The 22,219-nt window shown below is 40.0% G+C and overlaps 1 protein-coding gene across 7 annotated transcripts in view; it reads right to left on the reverse strand.

The window, feature by feature from the left end:
- The window catches only part of RBM27 (RNA binding motif protein 27), a 68,976-nt gene that overhangs the window by 26,854 nt on the left and 19,903 nt on the right, over window positions 1-22,219 (reverse strand). For 3 of the 7 annotated variants that reach the window (XM_036312621.1, XM_036312620.1, XM_036312618.1), the window contains exons 5-10: window positions 21,835-22,028; window positions 20,829-21,092; window positions 18,857-19,156; window positions 16,028-16,162; window positions 5,693-5,857; window positions 3,475-3,624 (exon numbers count right to left, since the gene is read on the reverse strand). In XM_036312621.1, the coding sequence (XP_036168514.1) occupies window positions 3,475-3,624; window positions 5,693-5,857; window positions 16,028-16,162; window positions 18,857-19,156; window positions 20,829-21,092; window positions 21,835-22,028 (1,208 nt within the window). The remainder of the gene's footprint in view (window positions 1-3,474; window positions 3,625-5,692; window positions 5,858-16,027; window positions 16,163-18,856; window positions 19,157-20,828; window positions 21,093-21,834; window positions 22,029-22,219) is intronic. The other 4 variants (XM_036312619.1, XM_036312624.1, XM_036312623.1 and 1 more) reach the window with 4 other exon arrangements.

Consider the following 22,219-nt stretch of genomic DNA (forward strand, 5'->3'; position numbering starts at 1 on the left):
TTACATTTGGGTAGATTCAAAATGATTAAAAGCTAAAAAGCACTGTGAATAGCACCCAACTAAGACCACTTCCTTTTCAGAAACACCTAAGCAACAAGAAAAACTTATTATTTTTTTTAAATATACTTTATTGATTTTTTTACAGAGAAGAAGAGAGAGGGATAGAGAGTTAGAAACATCGATGAGAGAGAAACATCGATCAGCTGCTTCCTGCACGCCCCCCAGTAGGGATGTGCCCGCAACCCAGGTACATGCCCTTGACCGGAATCAAACCTGGGACCCTTTAGTCCGCAGGCCGACGCTCTATCCACTGAGCCAAACCAGTTCGGCATGAAAGAAAAACGTATTATTGCCTTGCCTTCTTTTTCTCTTTTTAAAAAATAATACAATACCTAAGTTAAAAAATAGGCAACCCCAATGTAGCAAATGATTCAGGCAAAAATCATTAATAGATGCAAAAAAAAAAAAAATCAGTGAAAGATGGTTGGAAAACAAGGTATTTATCTGGTGCCAAAGTATCACTCCATGAATTATTTACTTTACAATGAAGAGATTGAACAATTATCACCTTAGGCAAGCAATCAAACTTAGCACCATAAATACCGTAAAATTATTTGTCTTGTGATGTAAAATTAAACAAGAAATTCACCTGGGTAGAATATTACTATGGAATTATTATTTTTCTTGTGTGCAATAATAATATTGTGCTTATATAGGACTATGTCATGTCTTATTTTTAGACGAAGCAAAAGTATCACAATCTATGATTTCAAGTGGTTCAAGAAAAAAAATGTGGGAGGGAGAAGAGGGTAAAGGGGACCAAATATAGGGTGACAGAAGACGACTAGACTTTGGATGGTGAGCACACAGTACAATATACAGATGATGTATTACAGAATTATACACTTGAAATTTATATAATGTGTTAACCAATGTCACCTTAATAAATTTAATTTTTTTAAAAGAAAAAAATGTGAGTGGAAGGAGAAGGCAGGGAAAGAGAGAACAACAGTGTGTGGGCACACAAGCAAGCATTCCAGCCCAAAGGTGACAAACATTAACAACTGGTGAATCTAAGTGAGGGTATTTAGGTGTTTATTATACTTCATTGATTTTCTATAGGTTTAAAAAAATTTTAACTCAAAAGTTGAAAAAGTGCAAAGCCAGTATTATAAATTAGCACATTTCACTGACAACAGTTAAGATTAAAATACTACAAGAAACTGTCTCTACAATGGATTATCTCTTGGTGGGAAGAGGGTGATAAACAAAAAGGTAACTCAAAACTATGCCTGTTATACTGAGTATTCTCCCTAACTAGCAATTCCACCAAAATAAAATTAGCAGCAAAGAAAAACATATATAGGACTGGATGTTGGGGTAAGAATTGGTGTTGCTAGTATGTTCCATTGTGTGACAGGAAATTATGATGCCAATTAATTCATTTAACATATATTTTTTGAGCATCTGCTATAGCTCAACCTTGGGTATAAATCAGTGAATAAAATATGATCCCTGCCCTTGGGCTTGTGTTTTCAGAGGATAATGGATGAGAAAGCAATTGTGATGACATGAAGCATTCTAGAATGTGAGATATCATTATGTCTTCCCTAAAATAGTTATCACCACCTGACACTGCCTAATGCTTTTCTTTCTGAAGTGCTTTATAAAAAAGGAAAAAGATATAGCTAGAGATTAAGTTATTGTCCCAGATGACAAAGCAAGCCTCTTGTATAAAAACCACATAACTTTTACACTGAGAGAGATTCATGAATTGCTATATATAAATGTACAGATAGACCATTTGTCAGGCTAATGACAAAGAGGACTTAAAATTTTGAGAATATGCTCTTCTCACTAATTTCCATTATTTGGCAACAATGTATAATTTATAGCACTGAAGGAAGAGCATATTCTTTGGAATTAGATAGATGTGGATTCAAAATCAAATTCTTATTAATAGCTGTGTGACCTGAAATAAGTTCTTTAATCTCTCTAAGCCTGAGAACCTTTATCTATAAAAAGAGAATAAAGATAGTATCTCTTAAGAAGCTGTTGGTAAGATATATGAAATATAATAATACATATAAAAGTATTTGGTTTAGTCAACACAAAACTGTTTAACCTGTAGTGATAATAATGTTATTAGTGGCAGTAAAAAAAAGTTAAGATCAGAATAGGAAAATGCTCACCATATAATTAAAGCAGAAAAATATTGTCAGGTTGGTCCATGGCCAGTCATTAAAATTAAATATTAAAAATCTAACTATAAAAATAAAAAATTAAAATATCATCAAATTCTTCACCCAAACTTTTCTTTTTTTTGAGAGAAGGGGAAAGAAAGGTATCATCCTGTACTGAAGGTAAATGCTTGCACTTAATCTTTTGAGGTTTATGACTATGCTTTGTTAAGGTCCTAACATATGCTTATATAATCATAAACACTAAAAATGGCCAAATAATTTTATTGTAAGATTTTATGTTGTCAATTGTTACTCGTTTGAAGAACAGCTCTTAATGATACAAAGTAGGCCATTAAATGATCAGTTCCTGTAGGGCAAGGCACCATGTCATTTCACCTTTCTACTAGACGCCCAATGCACGAAATTTGTGCAAGGGTAGGGTCCCTAGGATTGGCCAGAGATCAGGGCTGATCTGTGGGGCAACTGGCAGGGTGATTGGGGGGGGGGGACCCTCTGGCACCCACCTTGGTGGGCCTGGCACCGCCCACCCCCAATCACCTCGCCACTGCCAGTTGCCACCCTCTATGGGGCGACTGGCGGGGTGATCGGGGGGACCCTCGCTGGCACCCGCCTTAGCTGGCCTGGGGCCTGCGGGCTGGAGGCAGCTCCTGCATTGAGCATCTGCCCCCTGGTGGTCAGTACGTGTCATAGAAACCCATCATTCTGCTGGTCATTCTACTGTTCCATCAATTTGCATATTAGGCTTTTATTATATAGGATGCCTATATCTAGAACAGTGTCTAGTACAGGGGTGGGCAAACTTTTTGACTCGAGGGCCACAATGGGTTCTTAAACTGGACCAGAGGGCCGGAACAAAAGTATGGATGGAGTGTTTGTGTGAACTAATATAAATTCAAAGTAAACATCATTACATAAAAGGGTACGGTCTTTTTTTTTTTTTTTTTTTTTAGTTTTATTCATTTCAAACGGGCCGAACCCAGCCCGCGGGCCGTAGTTTGCCCACGGCTGGTCTAGTATATAGCTAAACAGCCTCAAGTCCTACAAAAAAGCTATTAAATTCCATTAGTATTATTTTTACTTAAAAATACTTTCTGATTATAGCTTTAAAATAAATTTTGGAGATAAAGTTATTCAAATACATTCATTTTAGGTGACTAAATAGCACCCTTCAGAGATAGTGTGTAAATACTTTGACTTCAGTGAGGGAAGAAATGCTATACCCAACTCTTGCATAACACGTAGCATCAGGAAACATTCAAGGTGCTCTCACCTCTTGGATTTGCATCCATATCTCCAGATGTTAGGCCAATCAGGTTTGGGCGCTGTGTCTGTGTTCTCGAAAAGAACTGTCTGTACTGAGATCTACCGGAACTGGTAATACTAGGAGCTTCTGGATTATAACCATCTGGTTCATATGTATCTGAGGAAAAAACCAACAACAAAACACAGAACAAATCAGAGAGCATTTAAATAATCTCTCATTACTATAAAATAACTGCCAAAAATAAATTTTCTTCTATTAATAGATCAATCCATATGTATTTCTCTTTGAGTTACAGTATATAGACACACCTATTGGAAGGGAAAGAAATAAAAGTGCTTTGTCACAAAAGCGCTTCATCAGAAAACAGACACATAAATCTGTTCTTTTACAAAAAATTTTTTTTAAATGTTTTTCTTGATTTTGAGAAAGAGGAAGGGAGGGGGGTAGTGAGATAGAAACATTGGAGAAACAACATTAATCAGCTGCCTCTTGCACAGTCCCTACTGGGGACTGAGCCTGCAACTAAGTCATGTGACCTGACCAGGAACTGAACCAGTGAGCCACACCAGCTGGGCTCATTATTAATTACTGATATATTTCCAGATTCATTTAACTAGTCATTTTTATCCTATACATTAACCACCTTATTCAAACTTCAATACACATTTTTAAGAGAAATTTTCACATACATGGAACACCATATATAAAAGACTAGATGAGTTGCCTCTGTTACTATGTCTCACCAATTTCTAGGTACTCTTTTAATTAGGAGGGGGAAAAAACAGATTGATTACGTTATCTGCACTTTACACTAGAGAGATAATAGCTGGCTTCATACATAATGCAAATTTCAAATGTTTTATTTCAAAAAGCTAATAAATTTTATATTTATCAATGTAATCATTATCTTACTACCACCCATCCCATCAATGACACTTTATCATGTCCCTTTTGTTTTCTCTACAACTAAAATTTTAACTTTTTAAATTCTTATGATAAGTAACTATTTTGTTGGTGTTATTACTGAATGTATTGGTCTCCAAATGATATATATCCTCTTTCATCCTACATAAAATGAAAGGATTAAGGCTGAGTGAAGATAGTGATTTTTGCAATTGTGATTTAGAAGTCCTTGCGTCTCTTTTTTTTCCTTAACGAAAATATTCTTTATGTAATTCATATTAAATTTCAGCTACAAGATCTTTATTATTGACCAATCAGTTCTATGATTCAGAGCATAAGATCATCAAATTATGATAAAAAAGTTTTCAGTGCCCTGGCTGGTTTTGCTCAGTGGATAGAGCGTCAGTCTATGGACTGAAGGGTCCCGGGTTTGAGTCCCAGTCAGGGCACATGCCTGGGTTGTGGGTTCAATCCCCAGTAGGGGGCATGCAGGAGGCAGCCGATCCATGATTCTCTCTCATCATTGATGTTTCTATTTCTCTCCCTTTCTCTCTGAAATCAATAAAAATATTTTTTTAAAAAGAAAAGAAACTTTAAAAAGTTTTCAGTTACCACTTGGTTCTCTTAACAGAAAATTTGCAATTAAGGCTGCAGAAAGTTAAAGAAGGTACATAATCAAATGACCCTGTTCTACAGTTCCTGGCAATACACAAAACTCAAGAAACTTAAGAGTCCTTTAGTTAATTATAATGAACTAAATAAAGACAAGGTGAGAAGTTAAAAACTTCATCAGATACCCACAAAGCATTCCATAGGTCTTCAAAATATACATGAAATAGGAGAAAAGTTTTCAAAAAATCACTACATTATATAGCCAGTCCATACAACAAGGGGTGGGGGGAAACATGTTTGTCCACAATCAGCAAGAAACCATATGTTTTTGTTTTGTTTTAAAGAAAAATTAACCTAGTTTTTCTTGTAATGTATAACTGGCTAGAAAACATACAAATATATATTCTCTTCCTATCTAATCAGATTAGAAACTAGTTTAAGGAACAAGCATGACTTTTGCTACCGAAGCAATGAAAGTAAATACAGAAGACACCAGAGATGATAAGACACACAGGAGGCCTAATCATCTAGCAGCCACTAGGGACAAATCAAAGAACAGAAAAAAAAGAAAAAAGAAAAAAAAAAAAACTACCTAAAAGCTTTAATGGGATTTGGGACAGCAAATCAGCATGGCAGGTCATCTCACAGGCTGGCCAGCTTATGGTACAAAAGAGCAGAGAGGTGGGTGGCCGTCTGCAGCAAAGCTTACCTGGGACCAGAGGGGTGGGGCTGGAGACTGAGGTATGGTACCCAATGGAGGATCCCATGAGGTTTCGAGGTGGCACCAAACGAGCTGCCAACAGAGGAGGCGGTGTCCCCAACTGAAGTCGCTCAGATGCAGCAGCACCATGTTCACGAGAGTACATGGGCTGTCCTATAGAGGAAAGAATAGGAGGGCAACTGGATTCGAGTCACAAGCTTCTCTTAGGTAATGATGTACTTCCCAAGACTCGAGCCAAGAACCGAGAAAATTCACCAATAGGAACAGTATTTGAGAAAGAGGTGACTGAGATTCTTTCTAACTCAAGAAACAGACATGTAAACTGGTTAGAATGCACTGAGGTATAAAGAAAGGGTAAGAATTAGGTAGTATAACTGCATAATCTTCATCTTTTATAAGCTTAAGTAGAATAACTATGTGCTAATTTTAGCCTAAACTGATCAAACATATCAAGTTATTAGACAAAGGAACCCTGAGCTATTATGTACACAGAGTTTTGCATCCAATGAGACATGTGGTTATAAAGGCTGTCACATTCATTAAAAAACAAAAACAAATACACTCCTCAAACTCATATAATTTCAGGTTGGCACAAAATATACCTCCCATATCTTAGAGCAGGAAAAAAAACGCACAATAATAAAAGAACTTAAAAATATATAAAAAAGACACATAAGTAAAACACATAACCGTGCAGAGAAAAAGAAATGTTCAAAAGAAAAAATTAAGACAGTGCAGATTTGTTATCCCATGAGCAGGCAGATAACAAAATATAGAGTAAGGGAAAAAAGGACAAACTCCCAGATAAACAGATAAGCCACTACATATGAAATTATTTCAATATTAAGAACCACTTTATGAAAGAAGCACACTTAGAATGTCAGACGCAATGAAGCCAAATTTTTTAGAACAAGATGAAAAAAGACAAGGTATCGAGGAACAAAACCTCCCTTTGGCTGGTCATTTAACAGTATCTTTTTCACAGACTACCACATGTAAGACCTATTTCTAGGACTTAGTAATTTATATCTAAAGTCAGGGATTCACTATGTGACACAAGACAAAATAAAGTGAATTTAGACTCTTTTAAAACACCCGATGAAATGACCTTAAAAGTTGTAAAATTCCAAAAGATTTTTAATAAATTTTAATAGGACAAGCCACAAAGCATCCACTTGATTTCATAGTAAATGCAGAAGAGAAATGGATGTGCTAAACTTTATTACCTTCTCTTCCCATATAAGGAACAAAGGAGGAAGTGACACATATACTGTATAGCTGACTACATACTGTGTGCTCAGCCCCAATCCCTTCCAAATTTACATTAGAAAAGGATCAGCTAGAAGAGATCAATGAGGAAAAAGAGGGGACATATGCAATACTTGCCGAAATAAAGATTTTTTTAAAAAGAAAAGGGTTGATCTATTACACTGCAAAAACAATTCAACATATCCTCAATGATCTAAAAATAGTTGAGAATGACCTACTGCAGACAATTTCTTGAAGAATTAGTGTGCCAAAGAGAAAAAAACGAGTACAATCTCAGTCATGTGATTAGTTTAGATTTATGATACAGCATTCAATGTAACAAGTAGTTTTAATTAGTAACTACCTCAAAGTAAATTGGAAACTAAAAGACTAGTTTGCAGAATGTCTTTTTAAAAAAAACAAATGACAAAGAACATGTGTTCAAACACTTCAGAAAGACAGCTGTTTATTCAGATGAAGCCTAATTTTCTTCAACACATTTTGAAGTCTCTAAATACTATTCCAAAAATAAAAAGTTGTTTTTTTATTTGTTTGTTTTTAATATATATTTTATTGATTTTTTACAGAGAGGAAGGGAGAGGGATAGAGAGTTAGAAACATCAATGAGAAAGAAGCATCGACCAGCTGCCTCCTGCACACCCCCTACTGGGGATGTGCCCGCAACCAAGGTACATGCCCTTGACCGGAATCGAACCTGGGACCCCTCAGTCCCTAGGCCGACGTTCGAACCAAACTGGCTAGGGCTAAACAGCTGTTTTGATAAAAGGCTGATTCTAGGCCTGAGCCGACAATTTATAAGATGAGAAAGGTGGTGCACCATGGTATAGCTTATCCTTCCAGAAACAAGATGGCTATCAAACACTAGCATGCCAAAAACAAAACAACCTGCAGGAGCCACTTGTCAAAGATGAAATTTGGACATTGAAAAGGGCTGTAAGGGAGTGAAATAGCAAATGCTAAAAATCCATGAGTTCATTATGATACTTAAAAAAATACAGTGGTCCCCTTTGGAAGATACTAGGAAACCAATTCATTATTCTAAAACTGGTAAATGAAACGAAACAAGCATTTATCCCATCTTTCCTGTAAAAATTACATTTCAGGTTAACAAAATAGCTAACACTCCCGAGTTTTACTTTGTAGAATGCTAGCCAATAAATGTACAAGAAATTATATAATTACAATATGACACTTTTATAACCCCTAAAGAAACAACAGATCTAGGCAATAATTACAATGGCCGCCGAAACCATGAGCAACTGTTAAAATGGATGGGTCAGGATGAAAACACCTGTACACACTGAAGAAAATCTATAACACAGAAAGAAGACAACTTGGTATTATGAATATAATGATGTACTGCAGTAGGAAATATATAACCCCATCAATAAAATATTCATGCCCCCAAAAGAAAAAGCCAAACCTAATTAAGTCTCTAGATCTAACCTCCAATTTTCAGGAAATACAGGGGATAAAGGAATGTCTTAAATGATACCAGGGAATGCACTGTGCCAAGTCCAGATATAAAAAAATAAAATTCTGCAGGACAAATGAGTTATTTCTTCAACAAGTAAGTATCGGGGGGGGGGGGGGGAGACTGGGAAATTTGTTACAGATTTAAAGACTTAAGAAACATATCACCTAAATATAATGTGTAAAAAGGACATTTATGATACAACTAAGAACTATTAATACTGACTGGCATGTTTGACAAAGGATAACTGTTACAAACTTTTGGGGGAGTGTGATAAAGTATTGTGATTGTGTGTTGTGTGTGTTTAATCCTTATCTTTTAGAGAAAATTAAGTTTTTACAGATGGAATGTTATGTTTGGGGCTTGCTCCATAAAATCAAGTCAGGGGTGAGTTATAGATGAAGCAAGATTAATCATATGTTGATAAACACTAATGCTGGCAAATGAGGACATGAAGATTGTAATATAATATTTGTTCTCCTGTGCATATTGGAAATTTTTCCACAATAAAAAGTTTTTAAAAAATCAGGAGAAAACCAAGATGGCGGCATAGGTAAACACCGGAGTTAGCTGCCTCGAACAACCACTTCACAAATACAACTAAAAGGCGGAACGGACATCGCCCAGAACCACAGGAAGACTGGCTGAGGGGAAATTCTTCAACTAGAAGGAAAGAGAACAGCATACGAGACTCAGAGGAGGCGCAGTGCGGAAAATACAAAGGTGCGGAGGTACGCGCGGAGCAGGCTGGTAGCTGAGGGCGCAGTTGTCGTTTTCAATCGGGAGGGAGTCTCAGACTCTGAGCTCCAGTTCTGGGCGAGTCTCTAGGGACCCAGACTTAAACGGGAGAAGCAGGACTATCTGGCATCGGTCGGAACGCGAGGGCAGCTTTCTCTCCGAGGTTTGCAGCGGTTGCTGGGACTCTGAGAGGCAGAGCCTCTGGGGACGGGACTGAGAGCAGCCATAACTGCTCACTCCACCTGCTCTGTTGATCTCGGGCGACTCGGGCGACGCGACCTGCCCCGCCCCGCCCCGCCCAAGCCCTGCACAGAGCCATTTGCCAGATAGCCTCAGGCAAAGGCTAGATTAGCACCTCCCTAGAGGACAGAAGTTTTCCCACTGCAGACACAGCTGATTCTCACAGCCAGTTGGCCGGGAGGTCAAATCCCCCTAGTATTAACTACAACAATCAAGGCTTAACTACAACAAGACTGCGCACAAAGATCACTAGGGGGTGCACCAAGAAAGCATAAAAAATGCAGAGACAAAGAAACAGGACAAAACTGTCAATGGAGGATATTGAGTTCAGAACCACACTTTTAAGGTCTCTCAAGAACTGTCTAGAAGCCGCCGATAAAGTTATTGAGATCCTCAAGAAATCTAATGAGACCCTCAATGTTGTGATAAAGAACCAACTAGAGGCCCGGTGCACAAAAATGTGTGTACTCGGGGGAAAGGGGGGGCCCTCGGACCGGCCTGTGCCCTCTCGCAGTCTGGGACCCCTCGGGAGATAACGACCTGCTGGCTTAGGCCTGCTCCCGGGTGGCAGAGGGCAGGCCCAATCCCTAGGTGCAGCCCCTGGTCGGGCTCAGAGCACGGCCGATTGGGGAGTTGGGGCGCCGCCCCTGTCATGCACAGAGCAGGGCAGATTGGGAGGTTGCGATGCCACCCTCAGTCACGCTCAGGGTAGGGCCAATTGGGGGGTTGGGGCACCGCCCCGTCACACTCAAGGCAGGGTCAATGGGGAGGTTGCGGCGCCACCCCCTGTCACGCACAGAGCAGGGCCCATCAGGGGGGTTGGGGATCCATACCCTGTCATGCACAGAGCAGGGTCAGTCAGGGGGTTGGGGAGCTCCCCCCTGTCATGCACAGAGCAGGGCCGATCAGGGGGTTGGGGCGCCGCCACTGTCACACTCAGGGCAGGGCCAATGGGGAGGTTATGGCTCTACCCCGTCACACACATAGCAGGACCCGTGGGGGGCGGGGGGGGTTGGAGCCCCGCCCCCTGTCACACACAGAGCTGCAGGGCGATCAGGGGGTTTGGGTGCTGCCCCCTGTCACACTGATCCTGGTGCCGGGAGGCCTCTCGGCTCCACTGATACCGGTGCTGGGAGACATATTACCCTTTTACTATATAGAATAGAGGCCTGGTGCATGGGTGGGGCTGGCTGGTTTGCCCTGAAGGGTGTCCTGGATCAGGGTGGGGGTCCCCACTGGGTGCCTGGCCAGTCTGGCTAGGGGATGATGGCTGTTTGCAGCTGGCCACACACCCTTCAGGGTGGGGGTCCCCACTGGGGTGCCTGGCCAGTCTGGCTGAGGGCTGTTTTCAGGCTGGGACTGAAGCTCCCAACTGCTCCTTTTCTTCTTCTTTTTTTTTTTTTTTTTTATTCTGGGCCAGCTTTAGCTCTGAGGCCTCGGCTGCTGAAAACAGGTTTCTGGCCTTTGTTTACCATCTGTATTTGATACAATGTTGTGGTCCGGCTGGCTGAAGCTCCTCTGAGTAAAGCAGGTTTCTGGGGTTTTTTTAGCTTCTTTATTCGCAACATAGTTGCTGAGAGTTGCAGCTGAGAGGCCAGCAAGTCAGGTGGGGAACGTTGGAGTTCTCCATCACTGAAGCAAGCAAGCCTCCCTGTTCGCATCAGCTGCCTGGCTGCCGGCCGCCATCTTGGCTGCCAATTAATTTGCATATCTCGGCCCTATTCTGTGAGTGACAGGGGGATTAGCCAATGGGAAGGGTAGTGGAGTGACACTAATTACCATGTTTCTCTTTTATTTATGTAGATGCCCTATTTCCCCCCTTTTGCCCCCTCTACCCAGCTCTTGCCCCCCACTTCTCTCTGGCCTTCACCATACTTTTGTCTGTGTCCACAGGTTGTGCATATATTTTTTTTGGCTAATCCCTTCTTTAAATTCACTTCTTTAAATTTTTGTTTTCAGATAAGTGCTTATAACTGCACTATTATATATTTTCTATTATATCATTTAGAATTAAGATATCTTTTAATTGAACCCTTGTAAATTTTAGCACAATTTAATAAATTATGCTAGAAGCAATTAGGAGATTTTTCATGTAATGCAGATACATTTCAATTAATATTTTATTAATTTTTTAATATTTTAATTTGAAATAATCTCATACATTTAAAAAACTATAAAATACTACAGCATATTATATGTACCCTTCACCAAATTTCTTAAGTGTTAATAATTTAAACATAACCATTATACAACTAACAAAATTTGGAATATATTTTTCTTATAATCTCTTTAATGTTACTTAATCCATTTACTTTGTTTTTGTTAATCTTCACCCAAGGATATTTTTCCATTGAATTTTAGAGAGAGTGAAGGGAAAGGGAGAGACACATTGATTGGTTGCCTCCTGCACATGCTTTGATAGAGACTGGGGATCAAGCCAGCAACTGAGGTACATGCCCTTGACTAAAATCGAACCTGGGACTCTTCAGTCCACGGGTTAATGCTCTATCCACTGAGCAAAACAGGCTGTAGCTTAATTCATTTACTTTTAATCTATATGTGTCTTTATATTTAAAGTGGGTTTTGTTTTTGATTCACCCTCATAATCTGTCTTTTAATTGGTGCATTTATGCCACTGACTGTCAGAGTGATTACTGATAGAGTTAAGGCCCGGCCGGCTTCTGGGGCCAGCTTCTGGGGCCGGGCTGCCTTGCCTCCCGGGACCCGCTGATGGCCAATTGGGTCCCAGGCGGCAAGGCAGGGGCGGGCCTGCCCTGGATGGCGGCACGCTGACGGCTCACGCTGTCCCACCCTGCCTGCAGTATGCAAATTAGCTGCCATCTTTGTCGGTGGTTAATTTGCATATCGTGCTGATTAGCCAATGGGAGGCGTAGCAAAGGTACAGTCAATTACCATGTTTGTCTATCATTAGATAGGACTAGAGGCCCGGTCACACAAAATTTGTGAACTGGGGGGAGGGGAGGGTTCCCCTCAGCCTGGCTTGCGCCGTCTCGCAGTCCGGGAGCCCTCGGGGAATGTCCAACTGACAGCTTAGGCCCGCTCTGCTCTAAGCCGTCAGTGAGACATCCTCAGCATTGCCATGGAAGCGGGAGAGGGTCCCGCCACTGCCGCTGTGCTCACCAGCCATGAGCCCCGCTTCTAGCTGAATGGTGCTCTTCCTGTGGGAGCACACTGACCACCAGGGGCAGCTCCTGCATCTAGTGTCAGCCCCCTGGTGTTCAGTGTGCATCACAGCAACCAATTGTTCTGCCATTCAGTTGATTTGAATATTAGCCTTTTATTATGTAGGACAGAGGCCCAGTGCATGAATTCATGCACGGGTGGGGTCCCTTGGGGAGGCCTGTGGGTATCAGGATGAAACCCGCAGTCCAACACCACCTGCAGCTCCTACCTGCCACTCCCACTCATCCCGGTCCCACTGCACCTGCCACGGGCTCGCACCCAACCAGTCCCGATTGGGAGAGGTTCGCGCCACCAACACAGCACTCGCCAGCTGTGAGCTCTGCATCTGGCGCCCTCCTGAGTGGAGTGGCCTGCAGGACCGAGCTGAAACCAGCTCTCTGACATCCCCCAGAGGGGTCATCCCCCGGATTTCGAGAGGGCACAGGCCAGGCAGAGGGACCCCACCAGTGCATGACCAGAGTCAAGGAGGGACCACAGGAGGGCTCCAGGGAGTGTCCGGCCCATCTTCCTCAGTTCCGATCAGCCGGACCCCAGCAGAGCATCTGCCTCCTGGTGATCAGTGCACGTATTAGCGACTGGTCAACCAGTCAACTGTCTGCCCCCTGGTGGTCAGTGCATGTTGTAGTGAGTGGTTGAGTGGCCTTAGCATATCATTAGCATATTACACTTTGATTGGTTGAACAGTTGACCCGTCACCAGACGACTGGACACTTAACATATTAGGCTTTTATTATATAAGATTATATAGGATAGATCAGTGGTCGGCAAACTGCAGCCCCTTGAGTGTGGCTCTTCCACAAAATACCACGTGCAGGCGTGCATGTACAGTGCGATTCAAACTTTGTGGCCAAACTCAAGGGGCCAAAGAGCCGCATGTGGCTCGCGAGCCGCAGTTTGCCAACCACTGGGAAAGATAGATAACTTTTCCACACACCTAGTACAATGAGCTTAGTTAGCAGTTATAAAAAAAGAGTTGGCCTTCCATCCCTGGCTGCCAGCACTGGCTTCCCTCTGGCACCTGAGACTCAGGCTTCACTTACAGCCCTGGCTTCATCCGGAAGGACGTCCGGTCTAATTACCATATTATGCTTTTATTATTATAGATTCCATTCTCTCTTCTTCAAAGAAGAAAAAAAAAAAACAGACCAAATTTAAGATAGTAAAGAGTCAATTTAAAAATGATCCTGTGAAAACCAAAATAATAGATACTGAGTTGATGACTTCAAATTTGGGTAAAATGTTTAAATGCTTCAGAGGACATAGGTGATTTTTTAAAATCTTTTTTTAAAATATGTTTTTATTGATTTTTAGAGAGTTGGGAGAGGGAGAGAGAAACATCCATAGGCTGCCTCCTGCAGGCCCCCTACTGGGGATCGAGCCCACAACCAAGGCATGAGACCTGACCTAGAATTGAACCGGTGACCTTTCAGTGCATGGGCAATGCTCAACAAACTGAAGCACACTGGCCAGGGCAATAATTAATTTTAATAGGTGTATGAATTGCTGTTTTTCCAGACAATGATATATAATCCAATTATATAGCATTTCTCATTATTTAAGTCCTTTTCAAAGTATCTGACATTTTACAAAAACAACAAAACTATAAAGGTTTTTTTCTAAACTAGAGCCATCTGACATTAACGTATCCTACCTCGTTTTACAGTGGGTTAATTTTTTTCTTTTAACATTCAATTTTCCTCTTCCAAAACAACTGATAATTACAGACTATGAAGGTTCCATTTTTGGCAGAATTAGTGCCTTTGTCATTTGTGTTTCTGAATCATTCTGTTCATTTACTTTTAATACACTGTAATTGGTTTTGAGTTTTGTTGTTTTTACATATTTCTTTCCATTATAATTTTTTGCTTCTTAAGAGAAAAATCATTTCCTTTTTTTTTTTATATATATATATTTTATTGATTTTTTACAGAGAGGAAGGGAGAGAGATAGAGAGCCAGAAACATCGATGAGAGAGAAACATCGACCAGCTGCCTCCTGCACACCTCCCACTGGGGATGTGCCCGCAACCAAGGTACATGCCCTTGACCAGAATCGAACCTGGGACCCTTCAGTCCGCAGGCCAACCCTCTATCCACTGAGCCAAACCGGTCACGGCCATTTCCTTTTTTAAAAAATATATATTTTTATTGATTTCAGAGAGGAAGGGAGAGGGAGAGAGAGATAGAAACATCAATGATGAGAGAGAATAATTTATCGGCTGCCTCCAGCACACCCGACCCACACTGGGGCTCAAGCCAGCAACCCAGACATGTGCCCTGAGCAGAATCGAACCTTATCCTCCTGGTTCATAGGTCAACACTCAACCACTGAACCATGCTGGCTGGGCAAATCATCTTATTAATCAGTATATTCTCAGTACATAGCTAGCATTGAGCATAGTCCTATTTTTACCTCAAAAAATCCAAATTTTATTTTTCTGTTTACTTTAGGTCCCTATTGACATAATTTTCACAATTAAATACCATTTGATATGCTGTTTTTCATTTCTACTATTTTCTATGCCGTGACTTTTCATGGTAATTTTAATGATAATAAAATATCCATAATTTAAACTTTCTCAATTTGTTAAGCTTTGAGCATAGTTCAAGTTCTTTATTACAATGCAAACATACATATATTTTACTTCATTTGAACTAAAGCAAACTCTAATTTTCTGAAATGATTAATTACAGTATTTATAAAAATAAACTTGAATTAATTCTCAAAGGCAATTTTATTAAAAGACAAAAATAACTTTTAAATCAACTTAATAGAAAGACATTTAAAAAGTATGACTGGAGCCAAAACCGGTTTGGCTCAGTGGATAGAGCATCGGCCTGCGGACTGAAAGGTCCCAGGTTCGATTCCGGTCAAGGGCATGTGCCTGGGTTGTGGGCACATCCCCAGTAGGAGATGTGCAGGAGGCAGCTGATCGATGTTTCTCTCCCATCGATGTTTCTAACTCTCCATCTCTCTCCCTTCCTCTCTGTAAAAAATCAATAAAATATATTAAAAAAAAAAAAAAAGTATGACTGGAAAAATATATTACACTAAAAAAATTTTTTTTTGTTAACCCTCACCTGAGGATATTTTTTCCATTGCTTTTCAGAGAGTGAAAGGGCGGAAGGGAGAGGGGGAAAAAGAGGGAGAGAGAGAGAGAGAGATACACACAGACACTGATGTAAGAGAGACAGATCAACTGGTTGCTTCCCATACAGAATATTAAAGTCCAGCTATATAACATATCCACACAGTAAACTACCGTGAAAATACAAATACGATTTTATATAGCACAATCCATAAGTATACAAATTAATTGTATTTTAAAAAGTATAACACTGATATGAAAAAAAATGGCTATTTGCTGAGCAATTTTAAGTCAAACTATTTTTACTTACGTTCTGATACTGTATAAAGGAGGTTCTGGGGTAAAGGAGGAGGTAGTCTTGCTCCCACTGGTGCAAGATTGGGCACTGCACTTGACCCAGCCTGGTCACGGTTGTTTATTAAGCTTGACTGTGTTATGGGTGGTCCTATGGATAACAATAAGTAAAAGACACTGCATTAATATTTCCTAACTAATAAAAATACTCACTATAGCCCTAGCTGGTTTGGCTCTGTGAATAGAGCATTGGCCTGCAGACTGAAGGGTCCCAGGTTCAATTCTGGTCAGGGGAACATGCCTGGGTTGCGGGCTCAATCCCAGTAAGGGGTGTGCAGGAGGCAGCTGATCAATGATTCTCTCTTATCATTGATGTTTTTATCTCTCTCTCCCCTCTCCCTTCCTCTCTGAAATCAATAAAAATATATTTAAAGAAAGAAAGAAAATCATTGATCAGCTGCCACCTGCATGTCCTCTATTGGGGATTGAGCCTGTGCCCTGACCGGGAATCAAATCATGACCTCCTGGTTCATAGGTCAATGTTCAACCACTGAGTAACACCAGCCAGGCAATATATAGTTCTTTTAACTTTTCTGTTTCCTTAAATTTGTTCTAGCAAAATACTGGGGGAAAATTACAGTCTTGGATTTAACTTTTAAGAAGTTCAGGGAGATAACTTTTATTTTAAGAATTTCTATACATAAAGGTGCTATTTTACCTGGGAATAGCATCAATTTGAACTATACAAGTATACCATTTATGTGACAATAAATATTCGCAAATGCTGAATTATAAAGGACCATATTACTTTTTGTTTGTTTTTAAATCTTCATTGTTGAAAGTATTGCATATGTCCCTTACCCCCCTCCCCGCCACTGACCCCTTCTAGCCCACCCCCACCCAGGCCTTCACCACACTATTGTCTGTGTGCATAGGTTATGCAGAGATGCATACAAGTTCTTTTGTTGATCTCTTCCACCCACCCACCCACCCCTACCTTCCCTCTTCATATTTTTATTGACCAAATCTATGCATTAAATGTCTCAAAACCTTTAGCAATTTTAATGAAATATGTTCTATAAAAGACATTATTACAGAAAAGTTAGGTGAGGAATGCACAGAATCACACTAAAGTATTTTTGCAACTTCTATTATAATTTCAAAAATAAAAAGTAGCCCTGGCCAGTGTCGCTCAGTTGATTGCAGCATCGTCCCATATGACAAAAGGTCATGGGTTCGATTTCCGGTCATGGGGGAGGCAACTGATAAGATATTTCACTCTCACATAGATGTTTCTCTCTCTCTCTCTCTCTCTCCCCCTAAAATCAATAAAAGCATGTGCTCAGAATTATAAATAAAAAGAACATTTTAAAAACTACCAAAGTGAATAACAATCATTTTTCAAAAAATAGTAATTTGCAATCTGCTAGCAATGTTAAATGTCATCAAGTATAGATTTTCTTATACACTTGCATACATGTAAACTACTCACTCCACAATCTTTTCAATTATACTAAAAAAGTTTAGTCTTACTTCAGTTTCTGATAAATTAGCAATTGCTAAGGTTTTCTAATGATCATTCTCAAACATCTATATATATAAAAGCTTAAGCGACCGTTAGGACTGGCCGGTAGTTATGACATGCACTGACCACCAGGGGGCAGATGCTCCTCCCGCAGTCCCTCCCCCTGGCCGGTTGGGTGGTCAGTGCACTCCCACAGCCAACCTCCGTAGCCAGCCAACCTCCTCTGGTCCCTCCGTCCTAGCCGGCCAACCTCCTGAGGTCCCTCCCCCTGGGCAGCCAACCTCCCATGGTCCCTCCTCCTGGCCAGCCAGCCCCAATCGGGCCCAATCAGGATGGGGCAAGATGGCCCCGATCAGCCCCGATCAGCCCCGATCACCAGCCAGGCCGAGGGACCCCACCCTTGCACAAATTCATGCACTGGGCCACTAGTTTCTTAATATTAATTTTGATAGATGTGATAATAGCACATTATTTGTTTATGAAAAACAAACAAAAAAAATAGTCCTTTCAGTGAAGAGATTCATAATGAAATATATATTAGTAAAATGATATAACACTTGACATTTACTCCAGCAAAAATTAAGCCAAAAGAAATATGTGGGTGGGGTGGGAGAAAAATGAAACAAAAACAGATGACTACTGATAATCCACTGAAATTGGGTAACAGTGCATATGGAACATATATTATTCCGCCTCTGTGTATATTTGAAATTTTCCATAATAAAATGTTTTTGAAATTATTTCAAGATTCTTGAAGAAATTTTCTTTAAAGACAAGGAAATGTCATTATACTGACATGTTTTGTTTTGTTTTTTCTTAATTGACTTTAAAGAGGGAGAAAGAGAGAGAAAAATATTGATGTGAGACAGAGACATTGATCAGTTGCCTCCCCTAAACACCCCAATAAGAGACTGAACCCAGAACCTAGGTATGTGCCCTGACCAGGAATGGAACCCAAGACCTTGCAATGCACAGGACAACACTCCAACCAAGTGAGCCACACCAGCCAGGGCTACTGGCATGTTATTTTTTCTGACACCTTCAAAATACTGGCTTTCTTAAGATGCTATCAACTAGCAAGATTTTGACTCCAGGTCAACATAGCCACTACTGATAATATTTATACTTGGAAGTGCTACAAATAATGCAATGCAACAGTGGATGAAAAAAAGGAAACGGAATTTTAATTATAGGAATATATTCTAAATTCTATAATTAATTCACTTTTCAAAAACTTTAAATGTAGTGTCAAGTTAGCTGAAAGGGATGGATTATTTGAAATATAATTCTGCAATAAACAGTCAATGAACATATACTTACTTGGTATGGGAAGCACAACAGAAGGTGGAGGCTGGCCATGTCCTTGGGGAACAGGAAGTCTCATATTGTGTCCAGGACCTGGACCTGGACCTGGGCCTGGGCCTGGGCCTGGGCCTGGGCCAGGGCCAGGACCAGGGCCTGGCATTGGAGGCATTAACATTCCAGGAGGTGGTGGAGGAGGAAGCCCAGGAGGAGGTGGAGGGAAAGGAATCATGCTTGGCAGAGCAACTTCATCAACAACCAGGGGATCATTTCCATGATCAAACTGACAAAGGTCACCAAGTACACAAAATCCTCTTTCTGTAAGAAGAAAAAAAAGATCTTATGATGATCTACTTAGAATTCAGAAAAGAAAACAAGTCTTGAAACACCCATCAATCTGATTTATAAAGTGTTTTCCCTCCAAGGAGTCTAAACTCTTCTTAAGGGTTGTTCTGTTAATAATCCTATATCCCCGTGGTCAGGGCAGGTGTACTCTACTTTCTTCACTAAGACACTATGATTTGTTGAGTCAGCAAATAGAGTCAAGAAACGGCTACTAGCCACCATTAATGCATTTGCTATGAAATTTTCATAATAAAAATTCAGATTTGTTCTGTTGTTATTAATCCTTACACAAGGATATTTTTCCATTGATTTTTAGAGAAAGAAGAAGGGGGAAAGGAAGGGAAGAGACACTGAGGTGAGAGAAACACATTGATTGGTTGCCTCCTGCAATTGCCCCAACCAGGGCAGGGGATCAAACTAAAACCTAGGTACGTGACCTTGACTAGGAATTGAACCCTCAACACTTAAGCACATGGGCTGACATTCTAACCACTTAGCAACACCAGCCACGGCAAATTCAGATATTTTAAAGGAATATAAGCCGAAACCGGTTTGGCTCAGTGGATAGAGCGTCGGCCTACGGACTGAGGGGTCCCAGGTTCGATTCCGGTCAAGGGCATGTACCTGGGCTGCGGGCACATCCCCAGTGGGAGATGTGCAGGAGGCGGCTGGTCAGTGTTTCTCTCCCATCGATGTTTCTAACTCTCTATCTCTCTCCCTTCCTCTCTGTAAAAAATCAATAAAATATATTTAAAAAAAAAAAAATAAATAAAAAAAAAAAAATAAAAGGAATATAAATTTCACAAAGGCTGGGAGTGGGGTGAGAAGAGATAAAAGACTTGAATTATATGATTCCACTACCTATTTTCATGATATTATTCTAAAGCAACCAGTCTTGCTATAACTGCAAGTTATAACTTTAAAATATTCCAGTGGACATCATGTACCAGATTATTCACTGCAGCACTGTTTGTAACAGCAAAATATTAGAAACACCCAAAAGGGCATCCATAAAGAATAAGTTAAAAAGGAGACATATGTACTACTATTTGTAATACTTTAAACAATAAAATAAATTTTTTTAAAAAAAGAATAAGTTAAACACATTTTTTGTACATATATAATACTAAAAGTCTAAAAAATATCGAGGAAGCTCTTCATGCAGAGACTCCGTATGGAAAGATACACAAGAAATTAATGACATTAAATTGGCTTTGGGAAGGAGAGCTCTGTGGCTGGGAGATGAGGGTACAAGTAAGGTAAGACTTCAATTATGATTTGATTCTATACCCTACTTAAAGTTTTAAAAAAATACACACTGATTCACTCATTCGAGTGGAAAGTCAGCAAATAACAAATTCCAAGCACCAAACACCACACAAAGAAGTTATAATTCCTAGTATTTACCAAGTTATACTTAGTGTTTGAAGTAACAAGAACAACAAAAAACAAAGGGTCAAATTTGAACATTCTGTTAATAAGAGCCAAAACTACTAAATCAAACAAGTAAATAAGCATATGCCAGAAGAGATTCACCTCATTCATCCCTTTTAATAAAATCTGAACTACAATGAAAAGATATACAATATGAGCAACATCTGCTTTACTAGTATTTTTGGGTACAGCATAATAAGAGAATTTTTACCATCATAATCTCTGCATCGCCTCTTTGGTGGTGGGTTTCGACCAAAAGAATTGGAAGAGCTATGATTGTTATAGTAATTGGACCAACTCTCCGTTGTGTTTTCTGAGTGGTGCGCAGGTGCAATCACAGTAACAGTGCTGGGAATAGACTGGGCCCCAGAGGAATACTGCTCCGAAGAGTTTGGAGGCGGTGCAGACACAGGCACATATGAACTCTCCAAGTCATTCCTTTCACTCTTAAACTTGGATCTTTCCCTGTGCTCTGCTTTAGAAACAAAATAAAAATAAAAAGCAAGATCAGACATTTATTCTTGAAATACATGGGTATTTTTTCACTTAAAAAATATGAAAGGAGAATACTAAAGTAAATTTACTGAGCTATCAGTATTTAAAAGTGCTTTCATTATTAATATATCCTAAAAGTAGGAACATCAACGTGACATATCTTGGCCAATAACTTATGTAAAATTATCTCTTATAACATCAATACCAATACATAATGAAGAAAAGCCAGCTTCTCCACTGATATTTAATAAAAATGCTATCCAAGAATTGATTTCCAAAATGACATCCTGGGAGATCACTGGCTGGGATCCCAATAATATACTTAATTTTTTTTTTAATTTTACAAACTCTAGGCAACCTTAAAGCAAATCAATTCTTTTTGGAGGGAAATAGGGGCAGAGGGCAGGGACCAGCAATCCTTTTCCTCCAGCAATAGCTTTGTTGATTAAAGGACATTTGTTTCAATTATACAAGATGACTTAAGTCTAGACATGCACAAAGTATAATACATTTATGAATAACTTCTTTTGAGTCAAATTCCATTGACACTATCCTAAGAGCCCTATCTTTTTAACAAAATCAATATTAAATATTTGGAGACAATTACAGATTTTACACTGCTCAGAAATAAAGATACATTTGCCTTTAAGAGAAATTCTCATACTCTTGTGATACAGGAAGATAAGCAACTATGCAGGCTTTAGGAAGAAGCCTCTACTCACCAACATTCCTATTTGGATCCCGGTCTTTGCTGCGCCCCCTACTTCGGCTTCGGCTTCGACTTAGGCCTCGGCTCTTACTCCGGCTTTTACTCCTGCCTCTTCTCCAGTCATACTTCTCACGGTACAATTCATTCCGCTCAAAGTACCTATCGTAGTCTCTCCACTTGCCATCTTCTCTTTTCTTCTCACGTGTCCTATAATACACAGATATAAAAGCCATAAGGAGATACAGAAACTAAGTCTGCAAACAAATCGGTGGTATGTAATGCCCTCCTTGATGCATCAAAATTCATAATATAAACGCTTTTTTAGAAGGCCGTAGGACCACCACAAAATTTCTCTAGTCCACTATATAAAAAGAAACAACATTCCCTCAAGTACACTG

This window comes from Myotis myotis, unplaced genomic scaffold, assembly GCF_014108235.1.
Source record: "Myotis myotis isolate mMyoMyo1 unplaced genomic scaffold, mMyoMyo1.p scaffold_m19_p_6, whole genome shotgun sequence".
NCBI lineage: Eukaryota > Metazoa > Chordata > Mammalia > Chiroptera > Vespertilionidae > Myotis > Myotis myotis.